Source organism: Aplidium turbinatum, chromosome 1 (genome assembly GCF_918807975.1).
Source record: "Aplidium turbinatum chromosome 1, kaAplTurb1.1, whole genome shotgun sequence".
In the NCBI taxonomy this organism is placed as follows: domain Eukaryota; kingdom Metazoa; phylum Chordata; class Ascidiacea; order Aplousobranchia; family Polyclinidae; genus Aplidium; species Aplidium turbinatum.
In genome coordinates this window covers 2865935-2882881 of record NC_137472.1, presented here as the reverse complement: position 1 = coordinate 2882881, position 16947 = coordinate 2865935, and the positions used below count along the sequence as shown (strand labels likewise).

Below are 16947 nucleotides of genomic sequence, written 5' to 3'. Positions count from 1 at the left end.
GTTGGTTCGACTCTAGGGTGTTCGCTTGAAAAACGCATTTCAGGACTGCTCTCCATTCAGCGGCACCTAATGATGGCATTCCTCTCAACATCAAGCGACGTTGGTTCGACTCTCGGGGTGTTCTCTTGAACAACGCATTTCAGGATTGCTCTCCATTCAGCGGCACCTAATGGATGGCATTCCTCTCAACATCAAGCGACGTTGGTTCGACTCTTGGGGTGTTCGCTTGAACAACGCATTTCAGGACTGCTCTCTATTCAACGGCACCTAATGGATGGAATAATTCCTCAGCAACAGCACTTCAACATCAAACGGAAACTTCACTCTGCCAATCTCGGTGACATGGTTTGTGTCAGTGGTTTAACGCCTTTACACGTACGCAAAACTACCGGTACCCGGAATATCCTATCAGAGGCTTTGTCAGTCCGAGGATAAAGATGTAATAGTCTGCCACATATAGGCGAGTGAAGCTTAATGGTTTTCACTGTAATATATACTGTACATCACTGTAAATTCCATTGCACATTTTTAAAACGAATTTGAAAACATTTCTACGTCCAAAGTTAGTAGTTTCCAGTGTGAGTTAGAGTCATGAGTCATGACATGAAGAAGCTACTTCGTCTATTCTTAACTTCAACTTCCTTCAAAACAACTTTCGTTATTATGATCAAACAAACAGCTTCGTTGAACAACTCCATGCACGCACGAAACGTTGTTGTTTGTTTTCGTTTATTTTTCTTAGCTCCTCTGTTTTCCATTACGATCAACCACTGTTGGGTGTGAAGACAATTACTTTCATACTGTCCCCTGCAAGTAACATCAAGAAAATATGAAAGTAAAACACAAGCGCTCGGAATTCGACTCAAAATGTTTACATTGCACAGGAATGTTTCATCCAGAGTCTTATAGAGCTCAACAATTCCTGTGTCGACAAGCAGTGACGTCTTCCTATACTCCTTTTAATCACAGAAGGCAGCACGTTTAAAAAGAAGAAGTCTTAATGGCTTCACGTCTGAATGAATGTGCATAGTGCAGTCTATTCAATCTGAAAGAGCATCTCTGACTCTCAGTTGACGAGAGGTGAAGCCGAATCATGTCCTGCTTGAAAATATAATTATGCTTCTCCAATCGGGCACAACAACACCTCGTACTCCAACTCAACACAGAGGGCAACACGTCTCAGAAGATATACTGTTCAACAAGACCCAGTGTAATTGCGTAGTCGGTCGAAACAGACCCTTGCCTTCCACCAAGAGGCATCAAATCATAACGTGGATGGAACTGTTAAAGCATTACTATAGACATGCAATGTAGGCATCTTTAGCTAAGAAACCCACCGCATTCTTGGGTCAATAACATTAGTTTGCATTGTACTTTGTGCAATCAGTCTTTGTGCAATCACTGAAGCATTTGTTTAATATCATTAAAAGATGTAAATTCGTTTATGACATCAAAACTTAATTTAATGATGTAACAATACGGTTTGCAAAACTACCAACACAACAATGATGTCACAACACAACGTCACAAACATGGCAACTGTACTTCACTGCATCCAAATGATTTACATATTTATCGAACTTTGGATTGCAAACAAATACTTGGTCAAATTTGTTGTTATTTAGTACAGTGTTAAAAAGCTATTCCTTTTAAAAAGTAGACACCCCACATAATAACTTCAAGGCGAGTGAAGCCAATTGGATATTACTCGCAACCTTTCACGTTACAATATAATTCATGCTTCCGATGCGTTTCTGCAGCAAAATGAAGCCTCCTCAATTTACTTTGGATAAAACTAAGTAACGGCATAGACGTCATTGCACAGAAATAAAAGTTAAAAACATCTGGAAGAGGTCAGTTCACGTGCAGTGGATTTCAAAACTTACTTCACAGAAGGAAATATGCTAGAAATGTGAAACTTCTTGACTTTTAGTTTTTATTCTTTGCGAATTTTCGAAACCTACACTGGTCATTTTTCTACCTTCCTATCCTTCGCAATAAGCATTTCGTCTCAGGTAGCTAGACTTTTTCATGAAACTGCCTACATTATAGAAGTTAATTGTGGTGGGAAATTTTTCTTCCGCTGTGTGATCCAATTTTCCTGATTAATATGTAAAAACGCCCAAAAATGTCTTATATTAATGACCAAAATTAATTTTTATTTACTTCAGCATTACTCTATGTTATAATTCAAAAATATACGTTCGAACGATCAATTTTGAAGCTATTTTCGGGAAATTAGAATAAAAACTGAATTTCTGAAGTTTTATCATACCAAACATTTTATTCCAATAAATTTATTGGGTAAAACTTTAATTTCAATACGCACAATACACATGGCAATTATCTTGTAAAATATTTTGGCTCTGTGATTTTCATAGCTCCCGTTGTTAGCGATTAATTAGAACGGGGCTACGATAGCCCGTGACGTAGGCTACTTTCCGCGAAAGAAAACAGTTCGTACTAAAATAGGGTTAAGCGCTAGCCTACTGTCGCGCAATATTATTGCTTGCGAAAGCCATATTGTTTCATCACTATTACATTGCCTATTTACTCCATGCACTGTTATGGCAATAGCATCTTTGGTAGCCTATTTGCGGCAGTGAGTTCTTCAAGAATTACTTTTTTCCGGCATTTTGAAGGTTTGCAAGATTTTTGCTTTACAGGTCCAGGTCGTTTCGTTTGCATTTTTTTTCATTTTTAAAGTGTTTTTCATCTCCTTGTTCTTACTTCTATTTTCTGCGATCTTATATTCTTGAAGCGTTCTTACTCCCTCTTTTATTGCATTCTTACTGGGTTATTTTTTTGTACTAAACAGTGATGCACTGATTGAACTGTGTTACACAAAATTTACACGGCAAGAAGAACACCATAACCAAGTCAGATACTCCAAAGAACCGGCCTGTCACACCTACAGTGACGGGGAGCGGCGTGGTTTTTAGAGTAGTGGTGCACCCGGGGCGGAGGTCCACCAGCTTAGATTGAGGGGCCAAGTTTGGAAGTCGAGGTACCTGTGGAAGGAAAGTGTGGATTGGAAACTCTGTAGGAACTGTCCGAAAATTTTAGAAAATCGAAACGGGCTACGAAAAGAAGCGTGACTTTCCGCAATGCAAAAGATATTGTTGCCCTTGGGTTAATTTACCCGCATTTATTTGGCCCTCAGAGCAATTTAAGTTTGAATCCCTTAGTTTAAAGCATTACAAACTAATTTTAATGATGTAACAATACGGTTTGCAAGATTGCACTTTGGATTATTTGTTTGCACTTTTGATTGCAAACAAACACTTGTTCAAATTTGTTGTTATTTGTTACAGTGTTACAAAGCTATTCCTTTTAAACACTAGACACCCCATATAAAAACTTCAAGGCGAGTGAAGCCAATTGGATATTACTCGCAACCTTTCACATTACAATATAATTCATGCTTCCAATGCGTTTCTGCAGCAAATGAAACCTCATCAATTTACTTTGGATAAAACTAAGTAACGTCATAGATGTCATTGTGCAGAAATAGAAGTTAAAAACACCTGGAAGAGATCAGTTCACGTGCAGTGAATTTCAAAACCTTTTTACGTCCGAGGTCAATAGTTTCCTGTGTGAGTTATAGTCATAACACGAAGAAGCTACTTCGTTTATTCTTAACTTCAACTTCCTTCAAAACAACTTTTTTTACTATTTTTAAATTAAACACCACTATGGAGTGAACACAATCACTAAAAATCAAAGAAAATTAGTTGAGGGGACATTCAAAAACTAAAAACATTGATGACCTTACAATTGCGGCAGTTTAAATGCAATGAAGTATTAGCATACAATTAAGTTAATAAAACATCTGGGTTGGTTTATGGCAAGGATCCCAAACATGCGGACAGCGAGGACGTTTCGTGCGGCCCTCGATGCATTTTTGATATTTCAAATAATTAACAATCAAAATTTACTCTTACTCACTCAAATGCTCATCAAACTTCTATTTGCGACCCTGGGTATTCCGACGACGCCCCACTCTAGTAATGAAATATTTCACAGAAGGAAATATGCTAGAAATGTGAAGTTTCTTTACTTTTAGATTTTATTCTTTGCAAATTTTCTAAACCTACACTGGTCAATTTTCTACCTTCCTGCTATTCGCAATAAGCATTTCGTCTCAGGTGGCTAGACATTTTCATGAAACTGCCTACATTATAGTAGTTGTCGTGGAAAGATTTTCTCCGTTGTGTGATCCAATTATCCTGATTGAAATGTAAAAATGCCTTATATTTATGTCCAAAAGTTATTTTTTGTTTAGTTTAGCATTACTTTATGTTATAATTTAAAAATATGCTTTCGAAAGATCAATTTTGAAGCTAGTTTCGGGAAACTTGAATAAAAACCGACTTCGTAATGTTTTTTCAGTTCTCTTAGCAAATTCCTGGTCTATGTTAGCATAATGATGTGAGCTAAAGTGACACTGAATATTTGAGGATTTAAATTGAGATAATGACGCTTGACATAAAAAGCTGAATGGCTTTCCATTACGTTTCATAAAAAAATTATAATATCCCATTAGTTGAAAAACGTTCTGTGTTCATCCTCATATTTTCGTTTTGCTATGCATTTTTTCCTGTCATTTTGAGTTAAATAAATTGATACTAGGCCTACTACCAAATTAACAGCACAAATATAAATCAATCAATGCAGCATCCTTTTATCTTTAAAAAAATGACAAAACTACTTTCAAATGTTTTAGTGATAACCAAACCTGCAACCTTATCAAGCAAACTAGCAGTCTTTGAAACTGCGGAATTGAAATGATACTAAAGCATCTCAAGTAAAAACATAAAAGCACTTTAAAGTAACAACCCAGACAGCCACTATATCTGGTCCAGATCTTTACCAGGTCGGGTACGGATCTGATCGGACCTAGGTCAGATAAAGTGGCTGTCTGAGAATTAACCTTTTGCTCCTGAAGTCGAATCATGTCCTGCTCGAAAATATATGCTTCTCCAATCGAGCACAACAACCATGATGCTGATAAGTAGCGCCATCACTTCACACTCCAACTCAACACAGAGGGCAACACGTCTAAGAAGATATACCGTTCAACAAGACCCAGTGTAATCACGTAGTCGCTCGAAACTGACCCTTGCCTTCCACAAAGAGACATCGAATCATAATGTGGATTGAGCTGTTAAGGCATTATTATAGGCATCCAAGATGGGTATCATCCGCTAAAAAAACCCACCGCATTCTTGAGTCAACAACATTTGTTGGTTTGCATTGTACTTTGCGCAATCAGTCTTTGTGCAATCACTGAAGCATTTGTTTAATATCAATTAAATATCTGAATTTGTTTATGACATCAAAACTTAATTTAATGAAGTAACAATAAAACTACCAACACAACAATGATGTCACAACACAACGTCACAAACATGGCAAATTTACGTCAACGCATAGAAATGATTTACATATTTATCGCACTTTGGATTGCAGACAAACACTTGGTCAAATTTGTTGTTATTTAGTACAGTGCTAAAAAGCTATTCCTTTTAAAAACAAGACACCCCACATAATAACTTCAAGGCGAGTGAAGGCAATTGGCTATTACTTGCAACTTTTCACATTACAATATAATTCATGCTTCCGATGCGTTTCTGTAGCAAATTGAAACCAGGGTTGCCAGATTGATAAAACAAAAAAGGCCAAATGCATCCCCAAAAAAGGCCAAATTATAGAAAAAAAGGCCAAACCTGAGGTTTTATTCTCTTTGTTGAAATCAGTGGTGTTTTTGCATTTACTTTCAACAACAAATTATATAATATTTACCCAGGTTCTATTGTTTTACATGTTATCTGTTAAAGAAGAATCGCTTAGTAAAATTCCTGAAAAAATGCAATCCATAAAATACAAACAGATAGGTATGGAAACAATTACAATACAACTGAAATATGCATACAACATTAGGCTAAGCATCATCCTGTAGACTAAAAAGCCATTAACGTCCACCAGTGAGACCCTGGTGACTAGTGAGAAGGAGTTAATATTGGCATATCACTTAATGCAATATGAAATAGTATACAATATTTATACCCAATACAATTACTTGTAGGCTACATTAAACACCCAACACTGCAAAATCAGAGAAATCAATTGCATTTATGTCCAACATCCTTCCACAATGAACACTCCTCACTATTCTAGGAATGCTAGCGCCTCTGCCATTTCGTTACTGCTAGTTTCACCATAAACAATATCAGATGTGAAACGCCTTATCATTATGGCACTGGCATCAAAGTTTGTGCAACATTTTCCATTCAGCAGCATGTCCATTTGTATTCGCAAAATCGTTTCCAAAAGCTCAGTCTGCATTTTGTTTCGTGTTTTTTTTTCACTGCAGTAAGTAATGAAAAATCCTCTCTTCTACTGCATTACTGACAGGGATGCAGAGACATGTTAAAGCATAGCTAGCAAGGTCTTTGAAATGGGCATGATGTAAAACGCTACACCAAAACTTTTCACTGTTGCTAGGGATAACCAAAAGAACTATGAAAACCAAAAGAAAAAAAGGCCAAACAAATGCCAATCGAGAAACTAAAAAAGGCCAAAAAAAGGCCAAGCGGCCAAACAAAAATTGTCCAGCCAAACACTTTTCAAAAAGGCCAAATTTCTGACATTTGGCCGTAAAAAGGCCAATCTGGCAACCCTGATTGAAACCTCTTCCATTTACTTTAGATGAAACTAAGTAACGTCATAGACGCCATTGTGCAGAAATAGAAGTTGGATGAGATCAGTTCACGTGCAGTTTGTTTGAAAACCTTGCTACGTCCAAAGTCAATAGTTTCCTGTGAGAGTTGGAGTCATGGCATGAAGAAGCTACTTCGTTTATTCTTAACTTCAACTTCCTTCAAAACAACTTTTTTTTCGACTAACCAACGCTGGGGAGTGAACACAATCACTACAAAATGAAAGAAAATTACTTGAGTGGACATTCACAAAATAAAAGCATTGATGACTTTAAAATTGCGGCAGTTAAATGCAATGAAGCATTAGCATAGCTTACAATTAAATCAACCAAACATCGGAATTAGTTTATGGCAAGGGTCTCAAACAGGCGGCCGGTAAGGACGTTTTATGAGGCCGGTGATGCCATTTTGTGCGGCCAATGAGGACGTTTTGTGCGGCCGGCAAAAACGTTTTATGCGGCCGGCAAAAACGTTTTGTGCGGCCGGTGAGGCCATTTTGTGCGGCCAGTGAGGACGTTCTATGCCCTCGGCGACGACGTTTTGTGCGGCCGGTGAGGACGTTTTGTGCGGCCGGTGAGGACGTTTTATGCGGCCGGTGAGGACATTTTGTGCGGCCGGCGAGGACGTTTTGTGCGGCCGGCAAGGACGTTTTGTGCGGCCGGTCAAGACGTTTTGGGCGGCCGGCGACGACGTTTTGTGCGGCCGGCGAAGACATTTTGTGCGGCCGGCGAGGACGTTTTGTGCGGCCGGCGAGGACGTTTTGTGCGGCCGGTGAGGACGTTTTATGCGGCCGGTGAGGACGTTTTTTTTCGTTTTTTTTCCATTAACCACAGCTGGGAGCGAACACAATCAATAAAATTAAAAAAAAAATCTTGAGTGGATATTCACAAACCAAAAACATTGATGATTTTCAAATTGCAGCAGTTTAAAGCCAATGAAGCATTCTTCTTTTATTGTCGCACTTGATTCCAAGTATTGACTGCCTCTTGTATGAAAAGTTTCCAAGATTCTCTGTTGTTTGCTTTGTGGTAGCATTAGCATACAATTAAGTCAATCAAACATCTGAATTGGTTTATGGTAAGAGTCTCATAAGAGTCTCAGTCTCAGTCTCAGCCGGCTAGGACGTTTTATGCGGCTCGTGATGTATTTTTGAACTTTCAAATAATAACAATCAAAATTCACTCTTAATCATTCAAATGCCCATCAAACATCACCCGACTTTTAAGCGCTAACCTATTGCCGCGCAATATTATTGCGTACGAGATAGCTCAGCGGCGTAGCTAGGGGGGGCGGCACTTTCAGACAGGACGTTTTTTTTTTGATAATGCAAAAGTAGGCTACACGAAAAATAAAAGCAAACAGAATGGCAACATTCTAAACACAGGGCCGGATTTAGCCTAAGCGCCGCCCTAGGCAGATACGAAAAGTGCCGCCCCCCAAAAAATTTTTTGATGGTGCGCTACGATTTATATTTTCAATTCCTTACAAAAAAGTTATTTGCACTGTTTATTTGAATACATCAATGAATGTCATTGTATAATGAACTAATTGTTTAAAATCGCTTGCGGCGGGCTTTTTCTCTTGCAAACAAATCAATAATTTCTTCAAAGTCTGTAGAAACAAGTATAGATGAGTTAATCCTCAAAAATGTAAGATTATTCATGCGATCATTCATGGTTTACATACTTTAAGCATCAAGGCAAGTACACAAAATAGCCTGCAACTTTTCCATCAACCTAACATTGACTAAAAACATTTTTTCTAGGCTCCTTTAAATTTACTAACAGTGAAACAAACCGAACAAAGATTAATAAAAATTGCACAGACAAACCCTATAGTCCTCCATACTAAGCGAGACAGAAAAATAAAACAAGCGCTAAGCAGCACATATTGTTGAAAACCAATCAAACGTGAAGTACTCTAGGGGCGATGACTGGCCATACATGACTTGCCGCACTGTTTATAAATGCGTGTGATGTGATAACATATATATTAATTCCTATATATCTGTTGTGAATTATTATATTCACGTACAGTATTATCATTTATCAATGTAATATATTCGTATATTTTGCCGCCCCCAATAATTTGCCGCCCTAGGCAACTGTCTATACTCTGCCTACTGCTAAATCCGGCCCTGTCAAAACATCTTAAATATCTAAAAACGTTTCAAATTTTCATGAATTTTTCTGCCGTTATGTTTTTAATACGTTACAAAATCCCTACTAGCCTTTATTAAGCAGAGGCGGAAACATGCTCTTCAAATTTGGGTTGCCTTGTAAAAGGTTACAAATTGATTATTTTAATTCTGCAGCAGTTTTTGTGCTTTCGCTTTCAGTATATTACTAAATTATAGTGGTCAGTGGCGTAGCCAAAGGTTGGGGGAGGGTTGGGGGTTTCAACCCCCCCCCTTTTGAGAAAAACTAAATGGAGAAAACTGAATCACTCTTTGAATTTTACGAAGCAGATCTGCCGTGTATAAACACCCTTGCTATCATTTCTGAACTGCGTATATGTGGTATCGATGTCTTTTCAATTCTTCCCAAACCAGCTTGCCAAAAAGTGCTGTAAGTACATTGCCATGTTGCCCGCAGTCAACGTTTCCAAACATAAATATTTTACTCCGCATTCTGGCTACTCTTCCAGTTAGCCTACCACTAGCACCAATGAAAGATCTTTTTCTGCTCTTCGAAGACTTAAACTTTTTTAAGAAATTCAACCTCTGAAAACCGATTAAATGGTTTGGCTTTGGTTAATCTGTATAGAAAATTGGTCCCAACTGTTGAGGATGTCATTAACAAGATGTGTGAAAAGGTTCGTCGACTTCCTTTTTCCCTTTAGTTTCATCAGTATCAATGATTTTTTGCATTCTTATTGCTTGTGTTGATGAATTTTTCATAGCTGTTAGCTGTAAGCATGATTCTACTAATTCGACATGTTAAAGCAATTCTGGTGGTTTATCTTTTAAAATGAGTAAGAACTTGTGTGTCATATTATGCTTTATAATTCGAATGACCTTTCATAATTCATATAGCATAGGGTGTGACCGCTCTACAACTGTTCGGTATCCATGGTATCCAGCTAACTCGTGCAGTCGATGGAAACACCGCAATATCTACAGCTGTGAAAAATTGCACTAACCTTTTATAGCCTATACCTGATTCCAGTGATTCGTTTAATATACAAAACTTGAATATATCAGAAATAAAGTAACTTCTTTGTCTTAAAGCTTTTTGTCAGACACTCATTAAGATGTATGACGTCTATGACGTTACATTTTTTAAACTTCGGGTTAACTTTAAAACATAAAAGTTAGTGACTTACCGGAATAAGATCGTTTTTTGGATCAACTAAGGAGAAAATTGATAAATAATAAAACTGTAATAATCTCGCAAAAAAAAGCAATCAACCTATGTCTCTAAAACAAAGTTTGCCTAATTTTAAATGAAACTGCATTAAAAGAGCTAGTTTTGCCAATACCGAACATTCAAATATCTCAGTCTGGAATTAGCAACAAGAAAACATAAAGATTTCAGCTTTATTTTCGAAAAATGCCGAAGAACACATGATCTTAATCTTTTGCTATGCCACCGGACAGCACCATTTTACAGGAATATTCATACCTACATTTTTGTTGATAATGCTCTCAGAATGCACCAAATTCAAAGTAATTTTTCAAAATTTTCTGGGGGAGGCCCCCCAGACCCCCCGCCGATAAGTGTCGTCTTTGGCTAGTACGCCGTCGGGCCTCGCCCGCCGGCCGTCAAAACCTCTCCCTTTCACAATTCCTGGCTGCGCTACTGATGATGGTACGTTCGTCTGACTTTACACCGCAAATTGAAAATAGCACGTTGCGTATTGCAGTGCTGATAAAAAAACGCATTTCATTTTCACACGCTTTTTCTTGAAGAAGCGGCAAAATCTGAATCCGCCCCGGGCGACACATTCCCTAGCTACGCCACTGAGATAGCTACATCTATAACTACTGGATTGGAAACTCCGAGCAGTGTTATACATCAGTAGGGTCATCACATCACAAATATCATGAAAGGATTAACAAAATAAAATACTGTTTGTATTAACTAAATAATCATTTTCAATCAATTGTGATTATACAGGGCATGAATTAATCCTCATGTCGAGGGTGAGGCCTGTCGCGAGTGAAGTCTTACTCTCCACATCTCGCGATTTATTTGGTTGGCAGAGTCCATGTTCATGGCTGCTACAAGGTTTCGCTTTACCAGTTTTTCTCAATAAAAAAATATGTTAAATTCGATTTCACAATATAAAATGTGCTCACATCAAAACTTATTTGATGTATGGAAGTTCAGAACCACAGTAAAACATAGCAATTCAAAAAATAGCCTACTGTTGTTCTTTAGGATTTAGCGTACTGCAAACCAGATCAGAAATAAATAAGTGTTCAGCAATCAGTGAAATGTGTTGTCCTATCACGATAGAATAGGCTACAGACAAAATAAACAAACAAGGCAACCGCAGATCTTACAGTTTACCGCAGGTGAATGATTATTACATTCTTCCATGTCTGTTTTCTACTTGCTGACCTAGCCCATGGTTTCTAAAAGACTTGTAGTTCAACTTTTGGCTAAACGTATCTTTTAATTGAAACATTTTGCGAAGGGCATGGAGAAAAACATTTCCTTGATTTGCACAGCCGTAACGCTGTGTCAGCATGTCTTCGTCACTTGCAATCGCAGCAGGCCCGGATTTAGGGGGGGCCAGAGGGGGGCAGTTGCCCCGGCGCCCCTCCCCCCCCGACTTTTGAAGGGCCCCCTATGTGGAAAAAATGTGATTTTGTGTTATTTTTTCCTTTTGGCCTTTAAAGTTTCTGCAAAATGCTGTGCAGTACTGGACTGATGCTACTGAAGACGTAGAGGTGGTTTTTCGCGCAGTAGGTGCGAAAAATTTTTTTGCACGGGGCCCCCGGATCTAAAAGTGCCCCGAGCCCCCATCAGCTAAATCCGGCCCTGAATCGCAGTGAACCCCTGTACTGCAATGGCAGTAATGGCAAAGCAAAGTTCGCTTGGTTCTGACAATCCTCCGCGGTCAGCCATTTCAAAGAGCTCTTTGTGCTCATCTGAAATGATCAAAGCAGGAATGTCGCCGCTTCTAACAAGCAAATCTTTGCAAGCAGCACATCTTCTTCTTGAAATGCTGCGCTCAATGTAGCCACTTACATAATAAGCAACGGCAGCATCAGAGTCTGGTAGCCTATACCTTCTAATGTGACTCCAGCTATATTGTCAGTCAACCAAATCAACTCTTCATCATCATATGTTGCAGATGTGGTGCTTTCAGAAGATGTTTGCAAATCGAGGTTGCTCATTCTTGCTGCTGATAGCAAAACGTTCTGTTACATTAATGATATGCATGCGAATGTATTTTTCAGCTAAAAGCAGTTGTTTAACAGACATAAAAAAAATTGCCACCATTGAAGTTTCTTTGTTCACGAACTTGACTCCGGAGGAGAGACAGCTCCTGCAGATGCAGTAGAATGGATACGAGAATTCAACCTGCTAGTTCTTCGAAAAGTAGCATGTAGCGAGAGTCTTCATGTGAGGACTTGTACAAAGCATTGTTGTGTATGAACTTGCATTGTTCCGCAGCAAGTTACGTCGAACCAGCAAACATATATACAGCAAACCTATACTCCTTTTAAGCACAGAAGGCAACACATTTATTACTTGAATGGCTTCAATCTGAAAAAGCATTTCTGACCCTCAGTTGAGGGAACTGATGCTGAAACATTTCTTCCACTCTAAAGTTCTTGCTTCTCCAAATGGGTGCAACATCCATGATGTCGACCAGTTATGGAGTTGCTGGGTTGACGGTCTTCTCACACTATGATATACTTGACATATGTGCTAATGTTTCAACCGAAAAATGTCGTTTTTTTTAATAATAATGGTAATGTTTCGGTTATATGTATTGTCACTCCACAATTGCTGAGATGTTTTTGCCACAGAGTTTATTTTAATTTATATCAGGTTTACAATGTCATTACATTATTACTCGATTCATTCTCACTGCGGAATGCAAGAAAGAACAAAATAGGTAGCGCTTTTAAAGTCTTCTATATGATTCCGCCTGGAATCAATTTATAACAGGTTTGCGACCGCGCCAAATTCCTTTCAACTTAATAACTTATTTTGGTCAAATACTCAGTCATGGTGTGGTGCTGTATGCCAGAACAATAGATGCTATGTTCTTAAAAGATTGAAAAGGAATATTGTACACTTAAAAAGTTATCGATTTTTTCCATGAATAAAGAGCTTTGTTACGTCAGTTACGTCATAACCAAGCAGTTTACAGATTTGACAACAACTACATTGACAACTAATTTTAGACTGTGATAGAAACGGTCATTTCATATTCCTGTTGTGACTTCACGGTTAAGGATATCTGAAACATAAAAGTGCTTTAGAACTTAGCCAATGATATAATACAAGTGAATAGTTTTATAGGCTAGCTTACATTCGACAGCAACCGAATGGTCATAAACAGCGCTATTGATAATTTAGGCCCGGTACCAATGAGATTCTCAGGCTTCAAATCAGGACACTTCTAAGAAAAACGCATCAAAAGAATACGAGGTAGTTCCTTCAAGTTCTATGCCCCCTTGAAAAGGTTACGGGCCTCTTAAATGTTCCGGGCCCGGACCCAAAAGTAACTCCTAGACCCCTCCTGTCAACGTAGACCCCCCTGTCAACCTAGACCTCCCTGTCAACGCTACTGGTCATTAAAATGTCCTTGCAGCAGTGAAGCATTAAGATAATTAATCACGTAACATAAACATATAACTTACATTGTTGTTAGTGAGATTAAGGTTTGAATGCAGCAACAACGGATTTTTTAATCGGAGGATTAAGTTAAGCATCTATTAATTAATCAAAAAAACTGTTTGCGCAAATGTTTTATGTCGATCAAAACTGCAATTATAATTGGCCGATTAAGGTGGGTACAAAAGCAACCAATTCGTTAAGTAAGTTGCTTAATCAGCAGATTTGCTTAATCGGTGTTTAATCGTTGTTGATCTATCCAATCCAAAACAATGCTAATCAATAGCAATTGCCATGCTAATAAACTGAAATACAATACAAACCAGTAAATTTTATAAGTTTAATTTGCAAACTGGTGGCCCCTTTATACTTCGCATCAGTGATTTGACTTTTGAAGTAAGTATAAACCTCGTAAGATATCACGGCATAAAGCGCTTTAAATCGAACTGAACTATCCAAAGTGAAAAGTTCGAACTCACAGATTGTGAAGAAGATTAGAGACGTAGTGAAGATGGTTTGCTGGCGGAAGTGTAACTTCTAGCAGCCTGCATTAGAATCTTGAAATATTTTCTGGGCTGAAAAACGCAAATGCATGTTGGTGAAAGTAATCTCGTGCTCCCTTGCTAAGTGTCGTGAAGAAGTTTGGCTAAGTTGCGGCACTAAAGAGAGTACGGTGGCCAGTCCCTTCCTCTTGGCCGCTTTTCCTTCATCAGCTACTCCCACCCAATTTATTACACCATGGGTAGAAGTGAGGAGTGATTTATCAACAACCAGCGTAGGCTAAGCCGGGAGTCGAACCAGGTTCGCATCATGAAAAACCTTCTCTTAGTTTTGTTTAAAACGTAAAATTAGATATAATTGTGCGCAGCCGCTGCTGATTAGAAGGTGTCTAACCGATGATATCAAGGTTTCCACTTGATGCCTTGAACACACAGCTTCATCTCGGTAAGACGACTGAAGATAGCCTATGCTTCACGGTGGCAAGTTGTTGGCGATAATTAGAGCATCAAGCCTCAAACAAAATAGGCTAACTTTTAAAAACATCTCAAGGAATAGTAAATTGGTGACAAAAAGTTGGTTTTCAACCAAAAAAGGTTGTCTCTAATCACATTCGAAGCTGTCACATTAAGGATATAAAGAACATACAGTAGCTTACATTCTTCCTGTTCATACTTCCGTTGAAATCATTTTGCGATTCAGTCCAAAGATACCCCTTGGATTCCATATCAGTAGCCTACCACTATTTTTATAGACTAATAAAATAATCAATTTAAATAAGTAGAGATTATATTTCCACTCACATCTTGCTTCTTTAGCGTCTCCAAGAGTCGCAATATGACAGCTAAGGACTGACGGGAGGACCTCAGAGACTTGTCGGCCATTCTCGGGACACCGGTAAAAGATTGATCGAGTTGCGAGGTTTCGACATCAGTATTGTCGCCAATGTTTTCTTCATCGCTTGGATCCCAACGTTTGCCACCAGGAGACAGCGACAGAGACCAGTGTTGCTTTTTGTCTAAAGTTTTATGAGGCAAGTCAAACCTCATGGTATTGACTTGCTTCCGATCTTCATTTTTTAAATTTTCAAGTGGAAACTCTTCCAGTCTTGCAACTTCGTCACGCATGAATGACGTCGGCGTCACAACCACTCGACATTGGATTTGCATCAAACAAACCACAATGAATGCAAACTGCAGTAACAACATATTGAAACCTGCTTATAAATCTTTCACTTGACCTTCGAATGAATTTCTGTCCAAAAACATGTTTTCAGTTAAGATTAGGTGTTGAAGATTTTTCTTTATGATTTGAAAGCATTTAACAAGAAATGTTTATTAGTTTTGGATGCAATAAATAATTGTTGAATCTTTTAGATATGTCAAAACCTTAGCCATCATTTACAGAGTCTTTATGGTCTTTCAGCGTCTTAGTACTCTACATGAAGACATACAGATTCAACACAGCCAAGTACAGTACTACCCTGAATCTATTCCCTTAATACGTCATCAACACTCGTCATAATTTGATGACGTGCCAAGACCGACAAACCTAGCAATAATTGTCTATCAATGTTTTTAATTGTCTTTTATTTATTTTTTATTCTTCGCGCAAAGCAATTTTATTGTCTTCATTTATATATATTTTTACTACCAATGTTTTTTATTGTCTTCATATATTTTTTTATTCAATTTTTTATATGTTTTCACTTTTTTAATTTCTCAAAGTTATGCGAAGAAGAATTAACGAAGTCCTCCTTTTTCGAAATTATTTCAAACTTTGCGCGCGATCATTTTTGTCTAGAAGTTGAATTTTCATTTTGCATGTTGAGTTGATTTCAGCAATATGTCCTGTGTTTTGCCATGCTAGACAGGTAGTCACTACGTGGTCTAGCCCCCTGAACAAGTCAGTCGTGTCTGATTGACGAAACGTCGGAATAAAAGCAGATTGTCACTGTATACATCTTGTGATAGTTTAGCTTAATTTGCACCAGTAGAACATCTCATATTATTTAATTTAATGCCCGGTGAACAGCCTCATCCAATTTTTAATATATTCTAAATATTTACAAATAATTTAACAGTCGAGTGTTTTCGGCTTAACTTGAGAGAGAGAGAGAGAGAGATGTTTGTTTGTTTGCTTTTCTAATACGAGTCGAGAAAAAGCTTGCGGTTAACCAGTCAAGGTGCTTCTTATGGGCTAACTTAACTGCCTAACTTCAGCCCTTATCAGGAACCTGAAAATAGTTATAAAAATGCAATAAATTTCAACTTCTTGAAGGTAAAATTATATTAGGAAAAGGCAACTACATAAATAACTACGAAAAAATTGCACCACAGAGAACGTGATACATCAAGTAAATGTTGAGGAGAATGGACGCGCCTCCAGCAAATAATTGTTGATTTAAATTTGGGTTGTAGCATTTGGTTAACACTGCTTCCTGAATTTTAGTGTCAAATTGGGATTTTCCTTTGCGTAAAATTTTAAATGAGTCAGCAGAGAATTTTTGATCTGTGCAAAAAGAACACACCATGATATGGTCTTTGATGGCACTTTTCTTTCTCCCTGACCCTAAAGTTTAGATGCTCCCGTACTCTCGAGCCAAACGTCTGCTGGACATAACCGATGTACCGTACGTCAATGCCAAGTCACACGGATATGTAAAACCAGGACCGGATTTAGCTGATGGGGGGCCCGGGGCACTTTTAGACCGGGGGCGCCCGAGCAAAAAATTTCGCAAAATCACATTTTTTCCACGTCGGGGGGCCCTTCAAAAGGGAGGCTCGGGGCATCTGCACCCTCTGCCCCCCCCCTAAATCTGGGCCTGTGTAAAACTGTATAGGCTATGACATTTGAGCAGAGAGACAAAGGCGTCTGGGACTTTAGTTGAAAATACGAACTAATTTTGTATGTTTTGTAAGTAGGAA

General features: G+C 38.3%; 1 protein-coding gene across 1 annotated transcript; it reads right to left on the bottom strand.

Moving 5' to 3' along the window:
• Nucleotides 1-12908: 12908 nt before the first annotated feature.
• Nucleotides 12909-15155, bottom strand: LOC145779529 (uncharacterized). The gene is made up of 3 exons (XM_082591139.1): nt 14824-15155; nt 14002-14097; nt 12909-13145 (listed from the first exon to the last, which is right to left on the bottom strand). Exons 1-2 carry the CDS (start codon nt 15145-15147, stop codon nt 14017-14019), a joined length of 405 nt encoding a protein of 134 aa, XP_082447265.1. The 5' UTR covers nt 15148-15155; the 3' UTR covers nt 12909-13145; nt 14002-14016.
• Nucleotides 15156-16947: the final 1792 nt, after the last annotated feature.